This window comes from Leuresthes tenuis, unplaced genomic scaffold (genome assembly GCF_036924035.1).
Source record: "Leuresthes tenuis unplaced genomic scaffold, fLeuTen1.0.hap1 SCAF_5, whole genome shotgun sequence".
NCBI lineage: Eukaryota > Metazoa > Chordata > Actinopteri > Atheriniformes > Atherinopsidae > Leuresthes > Leuresthes tenuis.
Window position 1 is genome coordinate 32501580 of NW_027325359.1, and position 22043 is coordinate 32523622.

Below are 22043 nucleotides of genomic sequence, written 5' to 3' on the forward strand. Positions count from 1 at the left end.
GAATCCACCACCTCCGTCAGGTTGGAGCGCTTTATTGGCACACACAACTCACTGTTTAAAGACATTTCTTAAAAAGTTAATGGAAGAGGAATCAAAGTGTCGTCATTCATTCTGACGCACGATGACAACATGAACTGTTCTGAGCTAACAGTGTTGGAATAGCTACTTCATTTAAAACAACAGCATCTATATAAAATCACAGAAACATATGAAAACATTCTGCAAATGAGCTGGTGGGATTATTCACCGACGACAGTCCAAAAACACCTTTGTGATTCTCATTTGTAACATTTCAGAGCGGGATCCTTCACACAGATGTGCTGCCCCCCGCTGAAATGAAAACGTCAACTTGGCAGAAAGTACGGCACCTTCAGGGGATCCTTCACGCAAAATGTGCCATTTAAAATGACCCCAGCTGTTCTGTCAGTGGAGAACGCAGATTTAGGCGTTTTTAAACGTGCTCTGCGGCCTGCGTCTGGTGCTGAACGCAGAGCACCGACACAACGTGTGCTGAAAGTCTCATTTCAGGTGGAAAACAACAGCAGTAAGTAAAAAAGACATCAGAGAGATGAAAAAGCATCCTGGAACAGGTGAAAGTAAAGAGGAAAAACTGAGGTCGGCTGACCTGGCTCGATATGGTTCCAGTTTGTCAGAAAGTTTCTAAAACTGGGGAACATCACAGCAAAGAAGGAAACTCACACTGTACCATCTGATTTACTCTTCTGGAGGGGCAAAACACATGAAAACACAGAAACTAATAAAGGAAAATGTCAAAACTAAGAAAAAAATCTATTAAAACTGTACATGAAGTGCTTTGTCAGAGAGAAAAATACAAAAAAAAAAAAACAATCCCCAAGTTGTGCAACTTCTGGGAAACGGAGTTTACAGAATGTACCTTTATGTCATTAGTGTGTTTGTTACCAACACAGCTTTGAACTGAGCTACAGATGACTGGAACCGGGCACAATTCCACCGTAAACAGCAGAATTAAGAGTGCAGAGCACTCCAGCTGCTTTACTGCCAACACTGAGATTTTAGCTCCTGATCAACTTCAGTCTGTCTGTGTGGGACGAATCTGGACAGAAATAAGTGCATTAAAGAAGAAATCTGACTCCCATCTCATGTTGAACTGTCGTTCACAGAATTAGGTTAAGATTCAAACACAAAGGCACCAACGGACAGCTCTCTTTCATTAGCTTATACGCTAAACACGTCTCCGCTCCAGGTCTCTCCTCATCGCGCCACTTCACCGGAGAAGTCGGTTAAAGACGGCGAGCAGGTGATGGGATTAAAGGGCTGTTCTCAGGACAGAACCCACTGAGTTACAGAGGAACACGTGCACAGAGGACGAGACGGGGTTGCACCAGCTTTTCCTAGTTTCAAGCACAAAGTCTAACTTTCAGAATCTTTTTTGGGGCATGAAACCGAACATCTGGATTCATCTTGCTTTACTGCTGAAAAAAGCCCTTTTTAACGCCTTATCGGCGCTAAAAACCCACTCGTTCAGCCACCGCCGGTCCTCCTGTGTATCGGACACGATCCACACAGAGGAGACTCGAGCAAAGACAGACGCACGTTCTCCCGGTGAAACCGGAGTGTTGGAGCAAAACAAATCTTAATATTTGCTTTGCTTTTTTAATATATTCTGGGAGTAAAAGTTCGATCTAGCTCCAGCACAGAGGAAACGTGGGTGCAGCTACTGGGACGCCACCAGCTGCTTCGCAAACTCATATTTTTAATTCTTCAGCTCAGAATATTTGCTGGTGTGGAAGTTCTGTACGAACAGGACAGAGTTGGTGTGCTTGTGTGGAACTAGTGATTAATGACAACCTAACAGTACTTTCACCTGCAGTTTGTTTCTCGGCTCTTTTCGCAGGATGACTCAAACACTAAAGGAAGAATTTGTTGAGCATTTTACTGGAGGTAAAAGCTATTTTCCCTTGACTGAGATTTGCCATCTTAAATTCACTTGGTAGCCTGTTTGTTCCTTAAATTAAGTGATTTATCTGAATACTTTATGCTGATTGCAAAGCACAGCTGAGGTGACAGTTTTCTTTCCTCAGGTGGTTCATCGAATGCACTCGGGTAAGAAATCATGTGATTTCCACTTCTGGGGCCACGGCTGCAGACCATAAACTTATGGCTCAGACTTTTATCGTTCTTTTAGAGACGCTTTATTCTAAGGAAAAGTCTAATCTTTGTGTAATTAGCTGCATGGAAGGTGCTTCATGCTGTAATTTGCTGTGGAATTAAACTGGTGCAACCCACAGTATCTGCAGGCGAGTTCTTCGCCCTCCTTCGTGCTCTGAAAAGGCGTCACGGCAGCTGAAGTCGACCACCTCACACCATTCCCTGCGCATGGGGAGGAGAACTTTCTGAAACTCTGGAATGTGGGACCTAATAAAATGCATTTAAGCTTCAACACCGACAGCTTCATAATCTTCTGACAGTTCAGGGACAGTTTACAAAGTCAAGAGAGCAATAATGGCAAGATTAAACCGGGTAAGAACACGCCTTCAGAGTACGCTGCAGTGTGATGGGATTAGCCACATCTCAAGGCAAGCCTTCTACGATTAGCACAAGAAGAAATTCACAGCACTTTTGAATCAGGAATGAGCGACGGGGAACTGGTTTCCCGGTCATTTAAGAATCCTTTCTTTTAAAAACGTCCAGAGCTCTGCTCAACAGATCCTTGTGGAAGGTCATTATCCAGTGACCATTTGAATGGAGACTAATAATCACGTCAACAATAATAAATAAATATGTGGTGACACCGGGACGGAAAGAACACCAGGAAGGAGTGGAAGGCACGGATGGAGGTGATGGAGCCTCACGGGCTGCGTTCTCATCAGGAGTTCACTAACTTTTCATTTGTTCTGGTATCGATGGCAGCAGTTACTTCGGATCTTTCTACACTTGTAGCCAAGTGATCGTCCTTGGCGTTTGGCCTGGACTGACAGCATCTACCCACAGCCACGCTGGGAGCTTTCCTCTGCAGCAGACGCCGGCCGCGGCGCTCAGCCGTTGTACTGCTGCTGATAGCGGCGGTTCAGCTCGCGCAGCTCCTTCTCTCGCACCCTGCGGGCTTTGTTGGATTTGGTGGAGCGGCTGGAGCGTGTGGACTGGGCCGACTTGGTGCTGTAGGAGCGCGAGGAGGCGCGCTTTCGGAGGTTCTGAGATATGCAGCGCTGGAGGTTCTTCATGGAGGAGGAGGCCGCCATGCTGACGATCCAGGGGTGCTTGAGGGCCTGGCCGGCCGTCAGCCGCTCGCTGGGATCCACCGTCAGAATGCGCTCCACAAAGTCTTTGGCGAGGTTGGACACACTGGGCCACGGCTGCAGGGGGAGACAGGCATGAGGGGAGAACGTTAGAAACATTTCAGCTCAGCGAGGTCGGGCTGAAGCCATTCTGCTCCACTTTATCACAGCATTACTGAGCCTGCTCACATTCACACAAACAGGCTGAAGCCATTCTGCTCCACTTTATCACAGCATTACTGAGCCTGCTCACATTCACACAAACAGGCTGAAGTCTTTCTGCTCCACTTTATCACAGCATTACTGAGCCTGCTCACATTCACACAAACAGGCTGAAGTCATTCTGCTCCACTTTATCACAGCATTACTGAGCCTGCTCACATTCACACAAACAGGCTGAAGCCATTCTGCTCCACTTTATCACAGCATTACTGAGCCTGCTCACATTCACACAAACAGGCTGAAGTCTTTCTGCTCCACTTTATCACAGCATTACTGAGCCTGCTCACATTCACACAAACAGGCTGAAGTCTTTCTGCTCCACTTTATCACAGCATTACTGAGCCTGCTCACATTCACACAAACAGGCTGAAGTCATTCTGCTCCACTTTATCACAGCATTACTGAGCCTGCTCACATTCACACAAACAGGCTGAAGTCTTTCTGCTCCACTTTATCACAGCATTACTGAGCCTGCTCACATTCACACAAACAGGCTGAAGCCTTTCTGCTCAACTTTATCACAGCATTACTGAGCCTGCTCACATTCACACAAACAGGCTGAAGTCATTCTGCTCCACTTTATCACAGCATTACTGAGCCTGCTCACATTCACACAAACAGGCTGAAGCCTTTCTGCTCAACTTTATCACAGCATTACTGAGCCTGCTCACATTCACACAAACAGGCTGAAGTCTTTCTGCTCCACTTTATCACAGCATCACTGAGCCTGCTCACATTCACACAAACAGGCTGAAGCCTTTCTGCTCCACTTTATCACAGCATTACTGAGCCTGCTCACATTCACACAAACAGGCTGAAGCCTTTCTGCTCAACTTTATCACAGCATTACTGAGCCTGCTCACATTCACACAAACAGGCTGAAGTCTTTCTGCTCCACTTTATCACAGCATTACTGAGCCTGCTCACATTCACACAAACAGGCTGAAGTCATTCTGCTCAACTTTATCACAGCATTACTGAGCCTGCTCACATTCACACAAACAGGCTGAAGTCTTTCTGCTCCACTTTATCACAGCATTACTGAGCCTGCTCACATTCACACAAACAGGCTGAAGTCATTCTGCTCCACTTTATCACAGCATTACTGAGCCTGCTCACATTCACACAAACAGGCTGAAGTCATTCTGCTCCACTTTATCACAGCATTACTGAGCCTGCTCACATTCACACAAACAGGCTGAAGCCTTTCTGCTCCACTTTATCACAGCATTACTGAGCCTGCTCACATTCACACAAACAGGCTGAAGCCTTTCTGCTCCACTTTATCACAGCATTACTGAGCCTGCTCACATTCACACAAACAGGCTGAAGCCTTTCTGCTCCACTTTATCACAGCATTACTGAGCCTGCTCACATTCACACAAACAGGCTGAAGCCATTCTGCTCCACTTTATCACAGCATTACTGAGCCTGCTCACATTCACACAAACAGGCTGAAGCCTTTCTGCTCCACTTTATCACAGCATTAATGAGCCTGCTCACATTCACACAAACAGGCTGAAGCCTTTCTGCTCCACTTTATCACAGCATTACTGAGCCTGCTCACATTCACACAAACAGGCTGAAGTCTTTCTGCTCCACTTTATCACAGCATTACTGAGCCTGCTCACATTCACACAAACAGGCTGAAGTCATTCTGCTCCACTTTATCACAGCATTACTGAGCCTGCTCACATTCACACAAACAGGCTGAAGTCTTTCTGCTCCACTTTATCACAGCATTACTGAGCCTGCTCACATTCACACAAACAGGCTGAAGTCTTTCTGCTCCACTTTATCACAGCATTACTGAGCCTGCTCACATTCACACAAACAGGCTGAAGCCTTTCTGCTCCACTTTATCACAGCATTACTGAGCCTGCTCACATTCACACAAACAGGCTGAAGTCTTTCTGCTCCACTTTATCACAGCATTACTGAGCCTGCTCACATTCACACAAACAGGCTGAAGCCTTTCTGCTCCACTTTATCACAGCATTACTGAGCCTGCTCACATTCACACAAACAGGCTGAAGCCTTTCTGCTCAACTTTATCACAGCATTACTGAGCCTGCTCACATTCACACAAACAGGCTGAAGCCTTTCTGCTCAACTTTATCACAGCATTACTGAGCCTGCTCACATTCACACAAACAGGCTGAAGCCTTTCTGCTCAACTTTATCACAGCATTACTGAGCCTGCTCACATTCACACAAACAGGCTGAAGTCTTTCTGCTCCACTTTATCACAGCATTACTGAGCCTGCTCACATTCACACAAACAGGCTGAAGTCTTTCTGCTCCACTTTATCACAGCATTACTGAGCCTGCTCACATTCACACAAACAGGCTGAAGCCTTTCTGCTCCACTTTATCACAGCATTACTGAGCCTGCTCACATTCACACAAACAGGCTGAAGCCTTTCTGCTCCACTTTATCACAGCATTACTGAGCCTGCTCACATTCACACAAACAGGCTGAAGCCTTTCTGCTCAACTTTATCACAGCATTACTGAGCCTGCTCACATTCACACAAACAGGCTGAAGTCATTCTGCTCAACTTTATCACAGCATTACTGAGCCTGCTCACATTCACACAAACAGGCTGAAGTCTTTCTGCTCCACTTTATCACAGCATTACTGAGCCTGCTCACATTCACACAGACAGGCTGAAGTCTTTCTGCTCCACTTTATCACAGCATTACTGAGCCTGCTCACATTCACACAAACAGGCTGAAGCCATTCTGCTCCACTTTATCACAGCATTACTGAGCCTGCTCACATTCACACAAACAGGCTGAAGCCTTCTTCACAGAAACAGTCACATTTAACTCAACACATCAGTTTCAGCTGCTGATTCAGCAGGAGCTTACATCCTAATCTTAAATACTGATAAACGTAAAGCAGTGTTTCTCAATTCAGCCCAGATGACCCCCCCGTCCTGCATGTTTTCCATGTTTCCCTCCTCCACCATGATTCAAATGAATGCTGCTTATCAGGCCGCTGCACAGCTCGATGACGAGCTTTGAATCAGGTGTGGAGGGGGGTCATGAGGACTGGAACGTAGAGGGTACGGCGGTCATTTCAGCCATCAAACGGCTCCTTTCATGGCTGCTTAAAACAAAAGCTGCAGATGTCTGTGTCGGATGTGCAGAGCGCCACCTGCAGGCACAGAACGGCGAGCTCAGCCTGTGTGTGCCGACCTGCTGCAGGCAGCTCTGCAGCTCATGTGCGAGATATCGAAGAAATGAGGAAGTGTCGAAAGCTAAAAAAGAAGTGCTGGAGAGAGAGGAGAGTAGCTGCTGGGTGTGTTGTGATGATGCAGATGTTCTGTTTATGGCTGTGATTACAGGTTCTGATCCTTTTCAAATGGTTTCAGTTCAGCCTTCAGCACAGATAATGAGTAAATAATATTAATCCTGACGGTTCAACTGCAAATAGATGCTTTACAGTGAAAAACTTTACAGAATGCTGAAGTTTTGTTCTTTAAAGAATTAGAAACCATCCTGAAACCTGATTTTTGATCTCTGGACACAAGATGGCAGCAGAAGCACAGAGCTCCCTGAGTTCTGCCACCAGAGCCTGTAATCTGAGCTGTGGACTGACAAGAAGTTCCTCCCATGCTCGGTCTCCGGCTGAATCATCTCAGCAGGCAGCTTTTATCCGCCGATCATGTTCGGCTCAACAACAGCTTTATGTGAACCGATTCTTCATGAACGTTTCCCTTAAACTGAGCTCCGTGTTCCCAGAACATTTCAACAAAGCAAACTTCTGCTGCTGCAGATCCGCCACACACACACACACACACAGTGTCCTGCTTGGCAACCAGCTGTGTTTTCAGTCTCCAGTGCATAGCGAACCCCCCCGTCTTCACACAGCAGGTAAATCACCGGGGTTGGCTAAAGATACATGACACACACAACACACTTTGACATACATTTCTCCCCACCTACAGCAATGTCTGGGCTGGAACTGGTTCCTGGACTGCAGCTGTAAATGTGAGCATTATTTATCACAGCTGTTAGGACTCGTGTCCCAGAAGAAGCACATTTAGTCCTGCTCCACAGCCCCCCCCCCCCCCCCATACCGTCTGAACACAACTGCATGGGTACACACTTTAGAACTACACCTCATTAAAAGGTAGTTTAGTTGAATAAAATCTTCTCTTGAGGAACTCGAGACCTCTGCCAGTGGAAAGATGTCATTGGATCCACCAACAAACCGCCTTTCTTTCTCCAGACCTTTCAAGACTCGTTTCGGACATTTGCTGCTCGTTCCCATCCTTGTAAATGACCATTTACAAAGGAATGCATTTAACTCTGATCTATGAAGCATTCAGGCAGGAAAAAGGCTCCTAACTCAAGGGATGAACCAGTGTTGTGTCGACACAGAACAGACAACTTAGCAAAGAAGCCATTTTAAACTGGATCTTTAGGCACTTTGTCACAAAGACACATCATTTGTTCCCATTTCTTTAGTTGAATCTATGAAAAACAGCAAAGAAAACACAGTTTGACAGACAGAACATAGGATTTCTGCAGCAACAAGGTGATTCCCAAAGAGCTATTAGCTGAAAACTTGGCATATCTCAGCATGGTGTGCAGTGTGTCCTTAAAACATTTGAGGAAACTGGACAAGTGGAGGACAAAAGAAGAAGTGTCAGGCCTAAAAAACTATCTACAGCAGATGAACAGGATCTGAAAGTGAAGTCCTTAAGAAAGAGGAAAAAATCCAGCAAAGACCTGACAGGACCTGAGAGATGCATCTGGACCTTCAGCTGATCCATCTACTGTTGGCCCAAGCCTCATCAGAAATGGTCTCCATGGAAGGGTGGCTGTCAAGAAGCCATTCTTAAGGAAGGGAAACAGGGAGAAAAGGCTGAGCTATGCCAAATGACACAAGAAGTGGACTGAAAATCAGTGGCAACAGGTCTTATGGAGGGATGAATCCTCCCCAGAGCCCGGACCTCAACATTATTGAAGCAGTGTGGGATCATCTGACAGAGAACGGAACAAAAGGCAGCCCACATCCAAAGAAGAGCTTTGGGATGTCCTTCAAGAAGCCTGGAGAACTATTCCTGAAGACTCCTTAAAGAAATGACAGAAAGCTTGTCTCAGAGGGTTCAGGCTGTGTTGGAGACCAAATATTCACTTTAAAGCTGCTTTATTTTCTCTGTATGAACTGTTTTGTCTACAGTGTGTTTCTACCTTATACTGAACGCTGCACACATTTCCTTTTTTCCTGGGAATATACAAACAAACTCGACTCGTGACTTTTCTCCTGACTCAGCACTAAAGCGAGGCACCAATACATGCCAGGAAGAAAAAGACTCATCTGGTTTTAGAAAAAAAGATGCTTAAAACAGCTAAAACTCACCAATATCTGTGACTTAGTGGGACATCTTCAGGTGACATGGCAGCATGTTCCAGTGCAGCTCAGACATGCTGTGCTGTGTCAGCACGGGTCGACGGTTTGTCGACTTTATGATTATTTCAAGGTTTAGGTCTTATTTTTAGTTTCACTTCTGCAGTAATATATCAAGCTATGAAGATTGTCATGGAAAAACAAAACATTTTGTTTAATCCGTACATTTCTGTTTGAAATTCACTGGAAAACCCTGTTGAACTGTTAAAGGCCTCTGTGAAGACATTTGTACTGTTTTTACGAAGCAAAACGTAGGCAATCACTTGAGAAATGGCAGATATTCAATCTTGGACTGCTCCCGTTCTCTATTTTAAACATTCCCCAACAGGATATGTTAGTATGGTCCTCAATAGGGAAGCTGGATTATGGCAGGTTGAGGAGCACTCAATCAAAAAAATGCTCTGATCGGGAAACCAATCTGAAACCAATGAATCTATTCTGATATGACAGCAGCTGCCTGCCTTGATTGGACAATTATGTTGCTTTTTATGTGGTTAAGAGTGAAATAAAGTTAAATATAGTTAAAAAAAACACTCACGGACTACAGGACGTCTGTAACAGCACAGATAATCAAGATATTTCCAGCAACATGAATGAAATGTGTGTTTTCCTTCGTAAAAATGATTAAAAAAACACTCCACAAAGCTGCCAACCAGCTGCTGAGCAAAGCAGACCATTTAACAGTGAAAGAAACTAATATTCTATACAATTAAAACTCCAAACCAAGGATTTTTCTTATGCCACAACAAGGCCTGTGGACTCTACCCACCACCAGAGCATTAACCTGAAAAACGTTCAACTGCATGAGAAAACCTTCTGGACTCAAAGTGCTCTGCCTCCCGAATGTGTCGGGTCTGAGCTTATCTGACCTGTCGGGCAGAAACATGAAAACTGAGATGGTTCAACTGCTTCTCATTAAATATTACAAAACTGCTCGACTGTGGAGGCGTTCCAGCCCCCTGCCGTGTGAGGAATGTCTCCCAAATAAGGGTGAAGTCATGAAGCAACACAGCTCACTCCTCACCTCTCCAGAGAAGCTGTACTTCCCCTTCAGGATCTGCCGGTACAGCCTCATGCGGTTGTCGTCCTCAAAGGGCATCGTTCCGCTCAGCAGGATGTACGATATCACCCCCAACGCCCACATGTCCACCGCATTTGTGTAGGGCTTCCTGACCAGGATCTCAGGGGCGATGTACTCCGGTGTGCCGCAGGTGGTTTTCATCAGACACTCGTCGCCTTTCTTCCTGCTGCTGGCCAAACCGAAGTCGGTGATGATGATCTTGGAGTCGGCTCCAGGGTGGTAGTACAGCAGGTTCTCCGGCTTCAGGTCCCGATGAGTGATCCCCAAAGCGTGGAGATACTTGACGCCATCCAGCACCATCTGCAGCACCCGCGTGGCGTCTCGCTCCGTGAAGGAGCCGCGAGCGATGATCCGGTCAAAGAGCTCTCCCCCGGTGGCCAGCTCCATCACCATGTAGACGCGCTCCGCCGTCTCAAACACCTCCATCAGCTGGATGATGTTGGTGTGGCGGACACGGCGCAGAACGCACAGCTCCGACTCGCACACCTCTCTCCCCTCCCGGTAGCGAGTCTCGATCATCTTGATGGCGTACGGCTGCCTTGTGCTCTTGTGCTCCACCCGAACGACGCGGCTGAAGCTGCCGCGCCCTATCAGAGCTTTGATGTCATATTTTGCAGTGACTCGGGGGTCAAACTTGGCTCGATACTTGGCCACCTTCTTTCGCTGACGGTCTGACAGCTCGCTGGGGTCCTTGGGGAACTGGGCTGAAGCTGTGGGGGTGGCAGCTTGCGCCTGAGCTTGATACGGGGAAGTGAGGTCTGACTTGTCACCTGCCCCCCCGCCAGCCACACCCATCTTGCTCGCAGTGCCATCCCCTCGTATGAAGTGCTTGTAGATATCTGTCTGAGGAGGTTGGGGAGGATCGACCTGAGGATACAGAAAGAGCTCATCAGAACAAGCAGAACTGGATCAGCTCCCTGAACCCACTCTGAACCCTTAACCTTAATGCTGTTCAGTTCAAGGCAAAAGAAAACCAGGAATTACAGTTAAAACCTGCGACTTTCACCTAAAAAAACAGGAAAACGGCTTTGTGTGAGCACATGCACACCCTGTCAAACCAGAGCCAGTGTTCACAAACTTAGAAGGTCCAGAAGGAGCCGAGCGAGACCCTGGTTCAGCTAAACCAAGCACCGTGTGAGGTGACGCGGAGGCTGGGATGGGATGGGCTTCGTTTCCGTGATCAAACGACACTGGAAACCACGAATTTTGTTCAGTTTTTGCCGTTTTATTGTGGTGATCCGCTCTGGAGCGGAACCATCAGGGAGAAGCCTGTCTGGAGAGCAGAATTAGCAGCTCTGCAATTAAAAAGCAACTGTTCCTGGGTTCAGGTGGTGGATAACATCTCTACCTTCAACGTTAGGCGTAAAACCTTCCTTTTAGATAAAGCTTATAGTTACAGCTGGCTGGGATGACCCCGACCTGTCCCTGTAGCTACGCTGCTATAGGCCCAGACCACCGGGGGGCCTCCCATGATGCACTGCGCACCACAGCAGGTATCCTTAGCTTTTTGTTTCGGGGTTCTGGTCAAACAGTCAAAAAAAAAAAGACCTCCTTTCGTCTTTTCCAGAGATCTTTTCCTGTCAGGGGGTTAAGGAAAGATGGCAGGAAAAGAGCACCAGGCCTGAATCGGACCTTGAGACGAGCTTTCCTGGGATTGGTCGCTGTATGAATAAGAATCGATGTGGGTCTGAAGTTCTGCCGACCGTCGCACGCTCACACTATGGAACTGCATCGCGGTAAAGATTTGATCTACTGCTTGGTTTCCTTAGCAACGCTACCTCTCCAGGTAAACTGGAGCAGATTAGAATAACTTTATATGGACTGAACTCATGCTGCGTTCAATGACCTGGTAATTAAGTGTCCTGAGATAACGTTGGAGCCGTAGAAATAACCTGAACTGAAGAGCAAAAAGCTGTGAAACTGTTCAGTTTTGGGTCTTTACTTCGGCGGAATAATTCTGATCATCTTTGTCTGGAAACAATATTCCTTCAGCTCTGCACAATGCTAACAGAGACCATGGCATCACCTGAGGTGGTGCAGCTGCTTCTTTCACACTAAACATGTGAAGCACTGAACCTTTTGGAAACGAGGGACTAACTTATGATGACGTGCACGAGCACAAACACTGAAGGAATGCAGATTTATGTCTGGATAAAAAGAAGTGAACGAGCTAAACCTTTGTTTTCAATAAGAAATGATTAGTTGACTCCCGGTAAATTGATTTAAAACTAAATTCTCCAGTTTGAGGAACAGATGCTTCTGTATAACTGCACAGAATTATTCACAGTGCTGTAATGGTACTGAATCAGTTCTGCTACGGTTCTGCTCCTGATGATGGTAGCTGGAAGTGTCCATTACTGACCTTTTTGACCAGGTCCAACTGAACATCCCCTGGAGGCTCAGGGAGGACCTTACTGTTCCGGCACCCCATCGCATCACATCAGCTCGGGCTTCTGCCCAGCCAGCCACACAGGCCACCAGGAGCCCTGCCTCATCACCGCAACAGCTGATTCAACACAGGGAGGACACGCAGCATCCAGGCTGTACCCGCACGGAGACAGACGTTCATCCACAGAACCGATTGCATCCATTCAAGTCCCAGTCAGCTGGCATCAGCGGCCAACGCTGACGAGCCCCGGTGAAGCCTCCCAGGAGTTCAGGAACACATTCTCATACCGAGTCCTTGTTGTCTTTCGTTTTGGCGTTTTTAAGGAGTCACCTGACTGCGCAATTAGCTGCCAAGACGTACCTCAAGCCCTTTGAGGAACCAGCTAGGACCCCATTTCAGAAAACTGCACTCAGTACGTCCCAAAACTAATCGATCCGGGTGGAAGCGGTTCATCTGGGACATCAGCTCCTCCGAAACAAGTTCAAGCAGAAATGCCGTGATCCTCGGGGGATGATGCAGAACTTCTGTGGAAAATAAGTTAATCAAATATACTTTGATCCAGTGGGAAAAGCTGCAGTGTCAGCAGCGGTCCTGCCACAGATTGAGCAGCTTCCCCCGGAGACTCGCAGGCCGGAGAGCAGCAGAGCTGTGAAACGGAAGATGAAACATGACTTCAGTGAACAATCACATGCGATTAGCAGCACATTAATTATGGGCTGCAGCCAGTTTTATATGGCTGGAAAGCATGGATGAGGCAACAGTCTGTAAGACTTTCCAGACAGAACCCCCCCACCCAAGTGAAAAATAACTGCACTGTCACAGATAGTCATTTACCTCTGAGTTTAGAGGTGTTTCTAACACAGTTTTATCAAATGTTTAAACGTTTTACAACACAAAACTACCTGGAAACATCCCCAAATCCCATTTTAAAAGATAAAAATCACAGAAACCGCTCAGCTTCTTTAACAATCTTATGAACGACTGAATTAAAGTTTATTTAAGGTGTCTTTGTCCCGTTTTTTTTTCTTCTTTTTTTTTTTTTTTAGCCCAGGCCTTACTCATGTAAAGTTTTTCAGCGCAGCCAGGATGTATCCAGAGACTTTTTCCCAACGCAAAGCGCCTTCAGGACAGTCTCTGGCCGCTTCCAGGCAGCAAATGTGTGTCTAAAAGGGTAAAAGTAACCGTGAAACTCACCTCTTAGCTGGACCGAGACAGCAAAGTGCCTCAGCACGCTAACTAGCCTGCTAGCAGCAGGGCAGGACTCACAACTTTTGCCAAATCCAGCCTCCTCACCCCACTCTCACTCAGCTGGGCTCTCCATTTTCACCCCGTAGTTTCCCGACTTTCCTTCCGACGACAAAAAAAGCCGAATCCGTCACGGACCTCCTCGTTAACACTTCGTGTCAACTCCGGAGTTTGTTTTGGAGGTGTTTCAAAGTGTGGATGGAGGATACAAAAACACACAAAGTTCCAACGTCGGTCGCCTTTCTAAACGGTGTTTTTCAACCGAGAGGACCACCTTCCCACAGCCAGCGACACGGAGCAAGAACCGGGGCGCAACGCGGTGCTTCCGGTGCGCACTGCGCAAATAAAACACACTTTGAAAAGACTTCTCTGTTGCTTTGTGTCAATCGCTTAAAGAAACGAGAGAATTTAGCTCTTTTTTTAAGCTTCCCCTACAGTTGTGGGGTGTAGCACCGCTGTCATTCTGTTTAAAACGGCCTGATGTGGGCAGGAAGCAACAGTTGTGAACTGCGGTATCTCTGCGATCTAAAGCCGAGTTGATGCTGCTGCGTCACGTTTGGACCCCTCCGCCGTAGCCTGACATGCGCCTCCAAAAAGTTCTAACTACACTCAAATTATGGAAAGTGCATTTGTTCATTCAGGTTGTAAATTCACCCGTTCCCTGCCTAGGCTGGTCGTACAGACCACCAACCAAACGTCCTCTCTGTCGCCTCAAATGTGCTTCAAAATGAGTCTGAAGCACATAGTTTTAAAGCAGCACCAGAGAGGTTCGTGAGCCTTAAACTGCCCTGGATGGCCCAGCGGCTGAGGTACTTTTTCAAAAACTGTCTCCAGCTTATGGGTCAGTTTTTGGATCTGGAGGTCCCACAGGATCTTAGTTCTGTTTTTCTCCACCACCTTTGGAGGTATCTTCCATTTTAATTTTGGGATTTCCAACCCATACCCAACACAGATTTTCTTACTTGCTGTTCCAGCAAGGTGGTGGTGGTACTCCAGCTATGCCAACGACATTCACAACCTACACCTGGCGTGTTAGATCCCACCTTCTGTTGCTTTTATAAACATCTAGATAATCACCAAAAATGTGTCCTTTATGCAAAAGGTTTACATTGTCAAGTCAAGTCAAATTTATTTGTAGCACATTTCATGTAGAAAACAATTCAAAGTGCTGTACATAAAATAAAAGCATTGTAGCATAGAGCAGAAAAAGCATTAAAAACATGTAAAAGAATATAAAAAGAAAGAAATAAGATAATTAAAATGAAAATAAAATGATTAAAAACTAGCAGCAGTTTAGATAAGTTAAAATATATCGTGCAGATTTCATGCATAGACACATGGGAAAATAAATTTTTAACCTGGATTTAAAAATGTCTCCATTTGGTGACAGTTTAATCTCCACTGGCAGTTTGTTCCACTTGTTTGCAGCATAACAGCTAAATGCTCCTTCTCCATGTTTAGTCTGGACTCTGGACTGGACCAGCTGACCCGAGTCCTTGGATCTAAGAGCTCTGCTGGGTTTATATTCTCTGAACATGTCACAGATTCTGGGATTTGTAAACCATCAGCAGGCTTTAAAATATATTCTGTGACTGACTGGAAGCCGGTGTAAAGATTTCATTGTAATGAAAGAAATGCGAAAACATTTTATTTTGAAGGCCCGGACTGTCAACTTCCTGTGCCCCTCTACCTGTTGGTGTGCAGCTGGACACATCTTGCTTTCCACCCAACTTTTTTTTCTTTTTTCTTTTCTTTTTGAGGGATGGGATGACCTCCCTGGCTTGTTTCGACCCCTTTGAGCCCTCACTTCCTGGACACAAAGCGAGTTCCCTCTGACAGAGAGCTGACTTCTGTCCTGGAGAGCGACGACAAAGTCTGCTCGCCTGTTAGATAGCTTCTCATCTGATCCTCATTCAATGATCAGATTTCAGTCATAGTTTGCATAGTTATGCAAGTGCAACACGGTGAAATGTATCCCAATCCGCACTTTAGACTGACTGAGAATCAGTGCAAAGATAAACAAGTAAATGCAGGCTTGAAATGAGCCATGCCTTAAAGAACAACCCCTGAGATGATTTGTGAGTCTCTCTGCAGACATCTGAGGTGAATATCATTGAGCCTTTATGTCGTGGGGCCCCTTCAGTGCACTCGTGGGGGCCTCTGGTGTGTTTGTGGTTTCTTCTGCAGATCAACTAAGATACTTAATTCCGTGCAGACACTCTGAAATAGGACTGAACCATGTGTTAAACGGTGTTTATTCTGAGTTTGACATATACATTTGCAGGACAAAAAATGCCCTTCGCATGCAGTATCTGTAGCACTTCACCTCAAATAGATTTTTAAAATCTGTTACAGGGTTTTCCCCACATGGTGTCACTGTGTGCTTAAACGTCACATCAAGGCCACCGCAAACTGTGAGGCAACTTTTAAGCTGTTTTATTAGACATGGCTCCTCTATGCTGGAATGAATTGCATTTAGTTTCACTCTGCTTGTTTCATGAGCAACCTAACAAAGAAAAATTGTCCCCGACTTGCATGTTGATGTGATTGAGAGCACTGGACTCACTGCAGACTGACCACAGCCTGAACAACCCGCAGCAGAGTTCTGTGCAGCGGCATTAAAAGCGGAGAATTACTAATGGGAAGACAAATGTTCCAGAAAGAGACACAGAGATACAGTAAAATTCATCTTATGATGCCAATAAAGCTCCTTGAATTGGATTGAGGTAGTGAAAATGAGTGGGGGAGAGGGGCGGGGGTGACGGGGGAAGACAACGGATGACAGATGGTGGATACCAGACAGAAATATAGGAAGAAAGGATGGGGAGGGAGGGGGCAGAGGGATGAAGCAGCAGACAGTAATCAAAATGGAAAGAGGGTGATACAAAGATATAAAGGAAGACAATGCAGCCAGCAGGGAGATAGTGAGATAAAAAGACGAGAGAAAGAGGATGAAAGTGGAGAAAAAGCGTCTCTGAGGACCCGTCCTGCATGTTCAGCCTCTCTGCTCCATCTGCAGTGCAGCTCAGGTCAGGGCCTCTCGGGCTGCTCCGCCACTCGCTGCTACATCGTCAACCTCATGATCGATCACCACTTTGTCGCACTCCGATTAGGATGCTTTGTCTGCTTCTATTGACAACTTGTGTGTATTCCTCTGTATCGTGTATCTCGCAGCTCTGAATTTTTCTCCTCTCAGGATCCCAGCCTGTACTGCCCCCCCCACCCCACCCCCCCTCTTCAAAGGTCAGTATCATCTATTAGATCTAAATTTGCTGACTGCTGTATTATTTATCCAAACAGGGCAAGGGGAGATGCTCTATTAAAAGCTCAATTGACTCCATCTGTGTCTCTGTCTCCATTAATATCCCCATGATGGTCTCCCCTCATTTGTGTGCACATTTGTGGGAAAGAGGAGCTTTTAAGTGTGTGCCATGTGATTCTGCAGAGGGTGAGGAAGTCAGTGAGAGTTTGCAGGCAAGATGAGAAGCAGGAGAAAATTACACTGTGTGTCAAATATGATCCTTGTTGGAGGAAATTGTTATTTGTGTACTCGAACCCTGCCTCCTCTGGCAGGGAACTCCCCAGGAGAGTCAGGGGTAAAAACAAAGAAACAGACCAGTGCTGAGTATTGATTACTATAGGCGCACAACTCCCTGAGGGAATATTCTCTGAATGCTGTACTGACACCAAAAGAGATAAAAATATCATAAAGTACAAACATGCTCCTTGTTAGCATATCGTGCCACCACTGGAGAGCTTTTAGTTTCTGCAGGAATAGTATAAGAAGATTCCAGTTTCCAGTTTTTGTCTCGTTAGAAGATGAGTCGTTGGCACTGAGACCGAAGTGTTTTCATTTCATGTTTGTCGAATCATAAACGTCTGGAAAACCAATAATACTGTTTTTTATTATCAAGCTGATGGCCGGTAAGTTTTTCTGGGTATTCGTTTTATTGTTGATCATCTGGGAAATACTGCACAGCATAACAAATGAATAAAAATGAACTATTCCTGGTGTGGTTAGAATTCAAAATGAATGTGCCGACATCCAGAAAACTCGCAATTAGTGATTTATCAGGTGCATCTGTTCAATAGTTAATTAGCCAATCGCGTGGCCGCAATGTAGAGGAGGGCAAGACAACCTGCTGAAGTTCACACCAAGCATCTGAATGGGGAAGAAAGGGGATTTAAGTGACTTTGAACGTGGCATGGCTGTTGGTGCCAGACGGGCTGGTCTGAGTATGTCAGAAACAGCTGATCTGCTGATTTTCACCCACAGCCATCTCTGGGTTTACAGAGAAAGGTCCGAAAAAGGGAAAATATCCAGTGAAAATGCCTTGTTGATGTGAGAGGTCAGATGAGAATGGGCCCACTGGTTCCAGATGATAGGAAGGCAACAGGAGCTCAAATAAGCACTCGTTCCAACCAAAGAATTCAGAATCTCCTGTCAGCTAACATCAGGAAACTGAGACTATTCACACAGGCTCACCGGAACTGGACAATAGAAGACTGGAAAAACGCTGCCTGGTCTGACGAGTCTCCATTTCAGTCGCAGTCAAATTAGTGGCGGAAAAATTTAATTTCCGCTAGTTCCGCTAACAAGTTATTTTGTTTTGATTTTAAGGCCTTTTTAAAGCAAGTTAACTGAAATGTAACCTTTTAACGAAAAAAATAAAAATAAATGTCAAATTTAACACATTAACGGATATATAACTATATATATGTGTGTGTATGCTTCCCTTTAGGAGTGCAGTGCACCATCTTCTGATGGCCACTTCCAGCAGGATAATGTCACAAAGCTCATATCATCTCAAACTGGTTTCTTGAACATCACAATGAGTTCTCTGGACTCCAACGGCCTCCAGTCACCAGATCTCAGTCCAACAGAGCACCTTTGGGATGTGGTGTGGTGTAGAACGGGAGATTCGCATGAAATGTAGACTTTGCATTGGGTGAATTCCCATAATCTCTCTTCTCGTGAAAGCAGAAAACTACATAAATGGACACCAGACACCATGATTCAGCCTTGAGACTGTAACAGATACAACTGAGTCTGGGCCACATACTGTCCAATAGTAACACTGAAGACTTGCAGAATGCTTGCAGAAAGCACAATTAAAGATTGGTTCAAGTAGAAGAAACAAGTTACTTCGGTTAAACTTAAGGCCTGATTAGTTAAAGAGAATAAGAAACAACTCTGGTGATGAAGTACTTAAGAACTCCTGAGGCACTGCAGTGTGTGCAACTGTTAATTTATGAGCATCCAGCTCAGGAGACAGAAGGAAGAAGGCGGTTACAAGAGGAACCACAGGCAGACAAAGATAAATAGTGCAGAGGGCTTTAAGAAACCACAGAAATGGAGTAGAACCACATACCATTAGTTATATTTAATCAGCTGATGCCTTAAAGAACCGTTCTGATCATTTCATATGAAAGATACAGCAGGCGAATGTGTCTAAGCAACCTTTCCTGTGTCCCAGCCATTGAACTTACTGACAAAAATTCCATCCTCTGACAGTTTTTATGGATTTATCTTATACATACTCATACTTATATATTTATCTTATTTGTTTATTCACGAGGGAATAGAAACAATTTCAAGAATTCAAGGCTTTTTAAAAGTTATTGAGCATGTTTGTTCATGAAACAGCATGAACCTTAAGACAAGAATTTAAACAGCTGTCAGATCCAGACTGTTTCACTAATCCTATAAACCATCAAAGTGATAAGCATGTAGCGTTGATTTAATGATACAAATCCCACTGAAAAAAGGTGATGAGCACACACGTCTGCTTCTCCAAAGATGAGAAAGAGCATGCAGGCTGTTCTCAGAGAAAGGTTTAAAGCCAGCGTCTGTGATGGTATGGGGCTGCATCAGAGTCCATGGCATGGAGGGCTTCATCTGTGTGAAGGTACCACTGATGCAGAGCTGGATGTTGGAGCTCTGGAGAGACAGATGCTGCCATCAAGGTGATGTTCCCGGGAGGTCCGTGGTTATTTCAGCAGGACGATGCCAGACCTCATTCTGCAGATGGATGAATGGGTTTGTGGGTGGATGGATGGATGGATGGATGGATGGATGGATGGATGGATGGATGGATGGTTGAATGGATGGATGGATGGATGGATGGATGGATGGATGGATGGATGGATGGATGGATGGATGGATGGATGGATGGTTGAATGGATGGATGGATGGATGGATGATGGATGGATGGATGGATGGTTGAATGGATGGATGGATGGATGGATGGATGGATGGATGGATGGATGGATGGATGGATGGATGAATGGATGGTTGAATGGATGGATGGATGGATGGATGGATGGATGGATGGATGGATGGATGGATGGTTGAATGGATGGATGGATGGATGGATGGATGGATGGATGGATGGATGGATGGATGGATGGATGGATGGATGGATGGATGGATGGATGAATGGATGGATGGATGGATTGATGGATGGTTGAATGGATGGATGGATGGATGGATGGATGGATGGATGGATGGATGAATGGATGGATGGATGGATGGATGGATGGATAGATGGATGGATGGATGGATGGATGGATGGATGGATGGATGGATGGATGGATGGATGGTTGAATGGATGGATGGATGGATGGTTGAATGGATGGTTGAATGGATGGATTGATGGATGGATGGATGGATGGATGGATGAATGGATGGATGAATGGATAATTATTGACATATAAAGAGACTCATAATCATTTTTATCTGCCTCTAAACACATTTTAAAACTTTGCTTTTTTAACGTTGGAAAACTATGTTAATAATTCATTATTAAGAGAAAAATATTTGAATACATCACACAGACCTCAGTGCAGGGCCATAATACAGCTCATATGAAAGAAAATAGATCACTTCTAAGTTTGAAGAAGTGGAAAATGTATAATTATTTATATATTATGCTGGTGAATGGGTTGTGAGCTCCAGGTGGGGCCAGGTGTGCAACACCCAAAGAGATCCAATTCTGAGACTCATAAAACATTCAGTTAAACACATAAAGGATATTACATAAGATGACATGAAGTAGAAATATAACAAATTATAGCTGTGTGTGAGCACTTGAGCTCACAGGAGCCATTGATCAAAATCCACATTAATGTTAAATAAATACTGAGTCAAATAAGTTAAAAGAGCTTCATTTTGGAAAAATACATCAGAGGAATCTGAATCAGCATCTCTTTGTTTTTGTGAGACGCAGTTCTATAAATACAGTAATTCTGGCATGACTATAGGGTGAAGATGATGCTGTGAGGAATAGTTTGGGGGAGCATCACTCTTTCCTTCTGTATTCATAGGACGGACCGGTTGATAAAGGTGATAAGACAGAAAACACTGAAGCAACTTCCTTTAGCGTTCAGAGAATTGAGCTGAGTCAGAATCTAACTCAGCCAGGAACCTTCCTAAGCAAACTATTTGGTGACTTTTACTCTGAAAAGCTGTGTGCAGGGGATGAATTTTAATGTGTAAATGAAGTCTGGCTGGGCCTTGATTAGTTTGTTTTTTAAGTCATACAAATCACATTGTCCTTGTAAATCAAGATGACATTAAAATAATGAAAGCGAGCCTCGCTGTTATGTGAGTGAGCTGTGGATTAAAGACGGGAGTCGTTTTAAATCAACCAATCATCGAAATGACAGCTGAGGCTGTGAGGGAGCGAAATAACAACTGTGATTGTGTATGTGTTGAACGAATGGGCCAAAGAGTTTGAATAAATTCCTCGACCCAGAAGCATCAACTCATCAGGGAGCAGGAAGCTCAGTGTTAAGTTAGAGAATGAAAGTCTCACTGGTTTGGGAACACTAACTCTCTTCAGCAAAGTCTCTGATTCACCACTTTTCTCAACAGAATGATCCAAATGTACTGCAGCCTGATTGGAGTTAAAGCCACTGGAGCGAGAAGGTGACATGGGTGCAAAATGTCATTACCGATCAGAAATCAAACTTTTGGAAGATGGAGTCCAGTACAGAAGGTACATATGAGCCTGAAAGTTTTAGAGATTTTAGTCAGGAAAGAAGTTAACCTGCATTAAACAAAATGATGTGGTGTGATGATGTCAATGAGAGTCCCTTTTCGAAACAAGTTGAACAGAGGGGTGTGACAGAGCTGAAAAGAATATTGACTATTTTTAAAAGATAAAATAATATAAGTTCAGGAGGAGCCTGAGAATTTGTAAAGATTTACATTTCTGATAGAAAAGAGAAGCATGGACACAATAACAAGGAGCTTTTAGGGTTTGAATCGACTTGGGCTCGACTTCTCTCTGGGTACTCCGGCTTCCTCCCACTGCCCCAAAACATGCATGTTGGCTGACCCTAAACTGACCCAAGGACCACGACATCTCCAGGGTGTATCCTGGGATAGGCTCCCAGTACTCTTGACTCTTGATCTTTCCC

General features: G+C 45.1%; 1 protein-coding gene across 1 annotated transcript; it reads right to left on the bottom strand.

The window, feature by feature from the left end:
- Window positions 1-16: 16 nt before the first annotated feature.
- On the bottom strand, window positions 17-13912 carry pskh1 (protein serine kinase H1). The gene is made up of 4 exons (XM_072386682.1): window positions 13569-13912; window positions 12348-13020; window positions 9929-10852; window positions 17-3335 (listed from the first exon to the last, which is right to left on the bottom strand). The coding sequence occupies exons 2-4, from the start codon at window positions 12414-12416 to the stop codon at window positions 3018-3020; spliced, it is 1311 nt and encodes a 436-aa protein (XP_072242783.1). The 5' UTR covers window positions 12417-13020; window positions 13569-13912; the 3' UTR covers window positions 17-3017.
- Window positions 13913-22043: the final 8131 nt, after the last annotated feature.

Bases quoted from the DNA above. Each gene is read 5' to 3' on its own strand.
- pskh1 (XM_072386682.1), bottom strand. From the start codon at position 12,416: ATGGGGTGCCGGAACAGTAAGGTCCTCCCTGAGCCTCCAGGGGATGTT. The intron at 10,853-12,347 runs GTCAGTAATGGA...CTGTATCCTCAG, and splicing joins AGTTGGACCTGGTCAAAAAG to GTCGATCCTCCCCAACCTCC. The intron at 3,336-9,928 runs GTGAGGAGTGAG...CTCCCCCTGCAG, and splicing joins AGTACAGCTTCTCTGGAGAG to CCGTGGCCCAGTGTGTCCAA.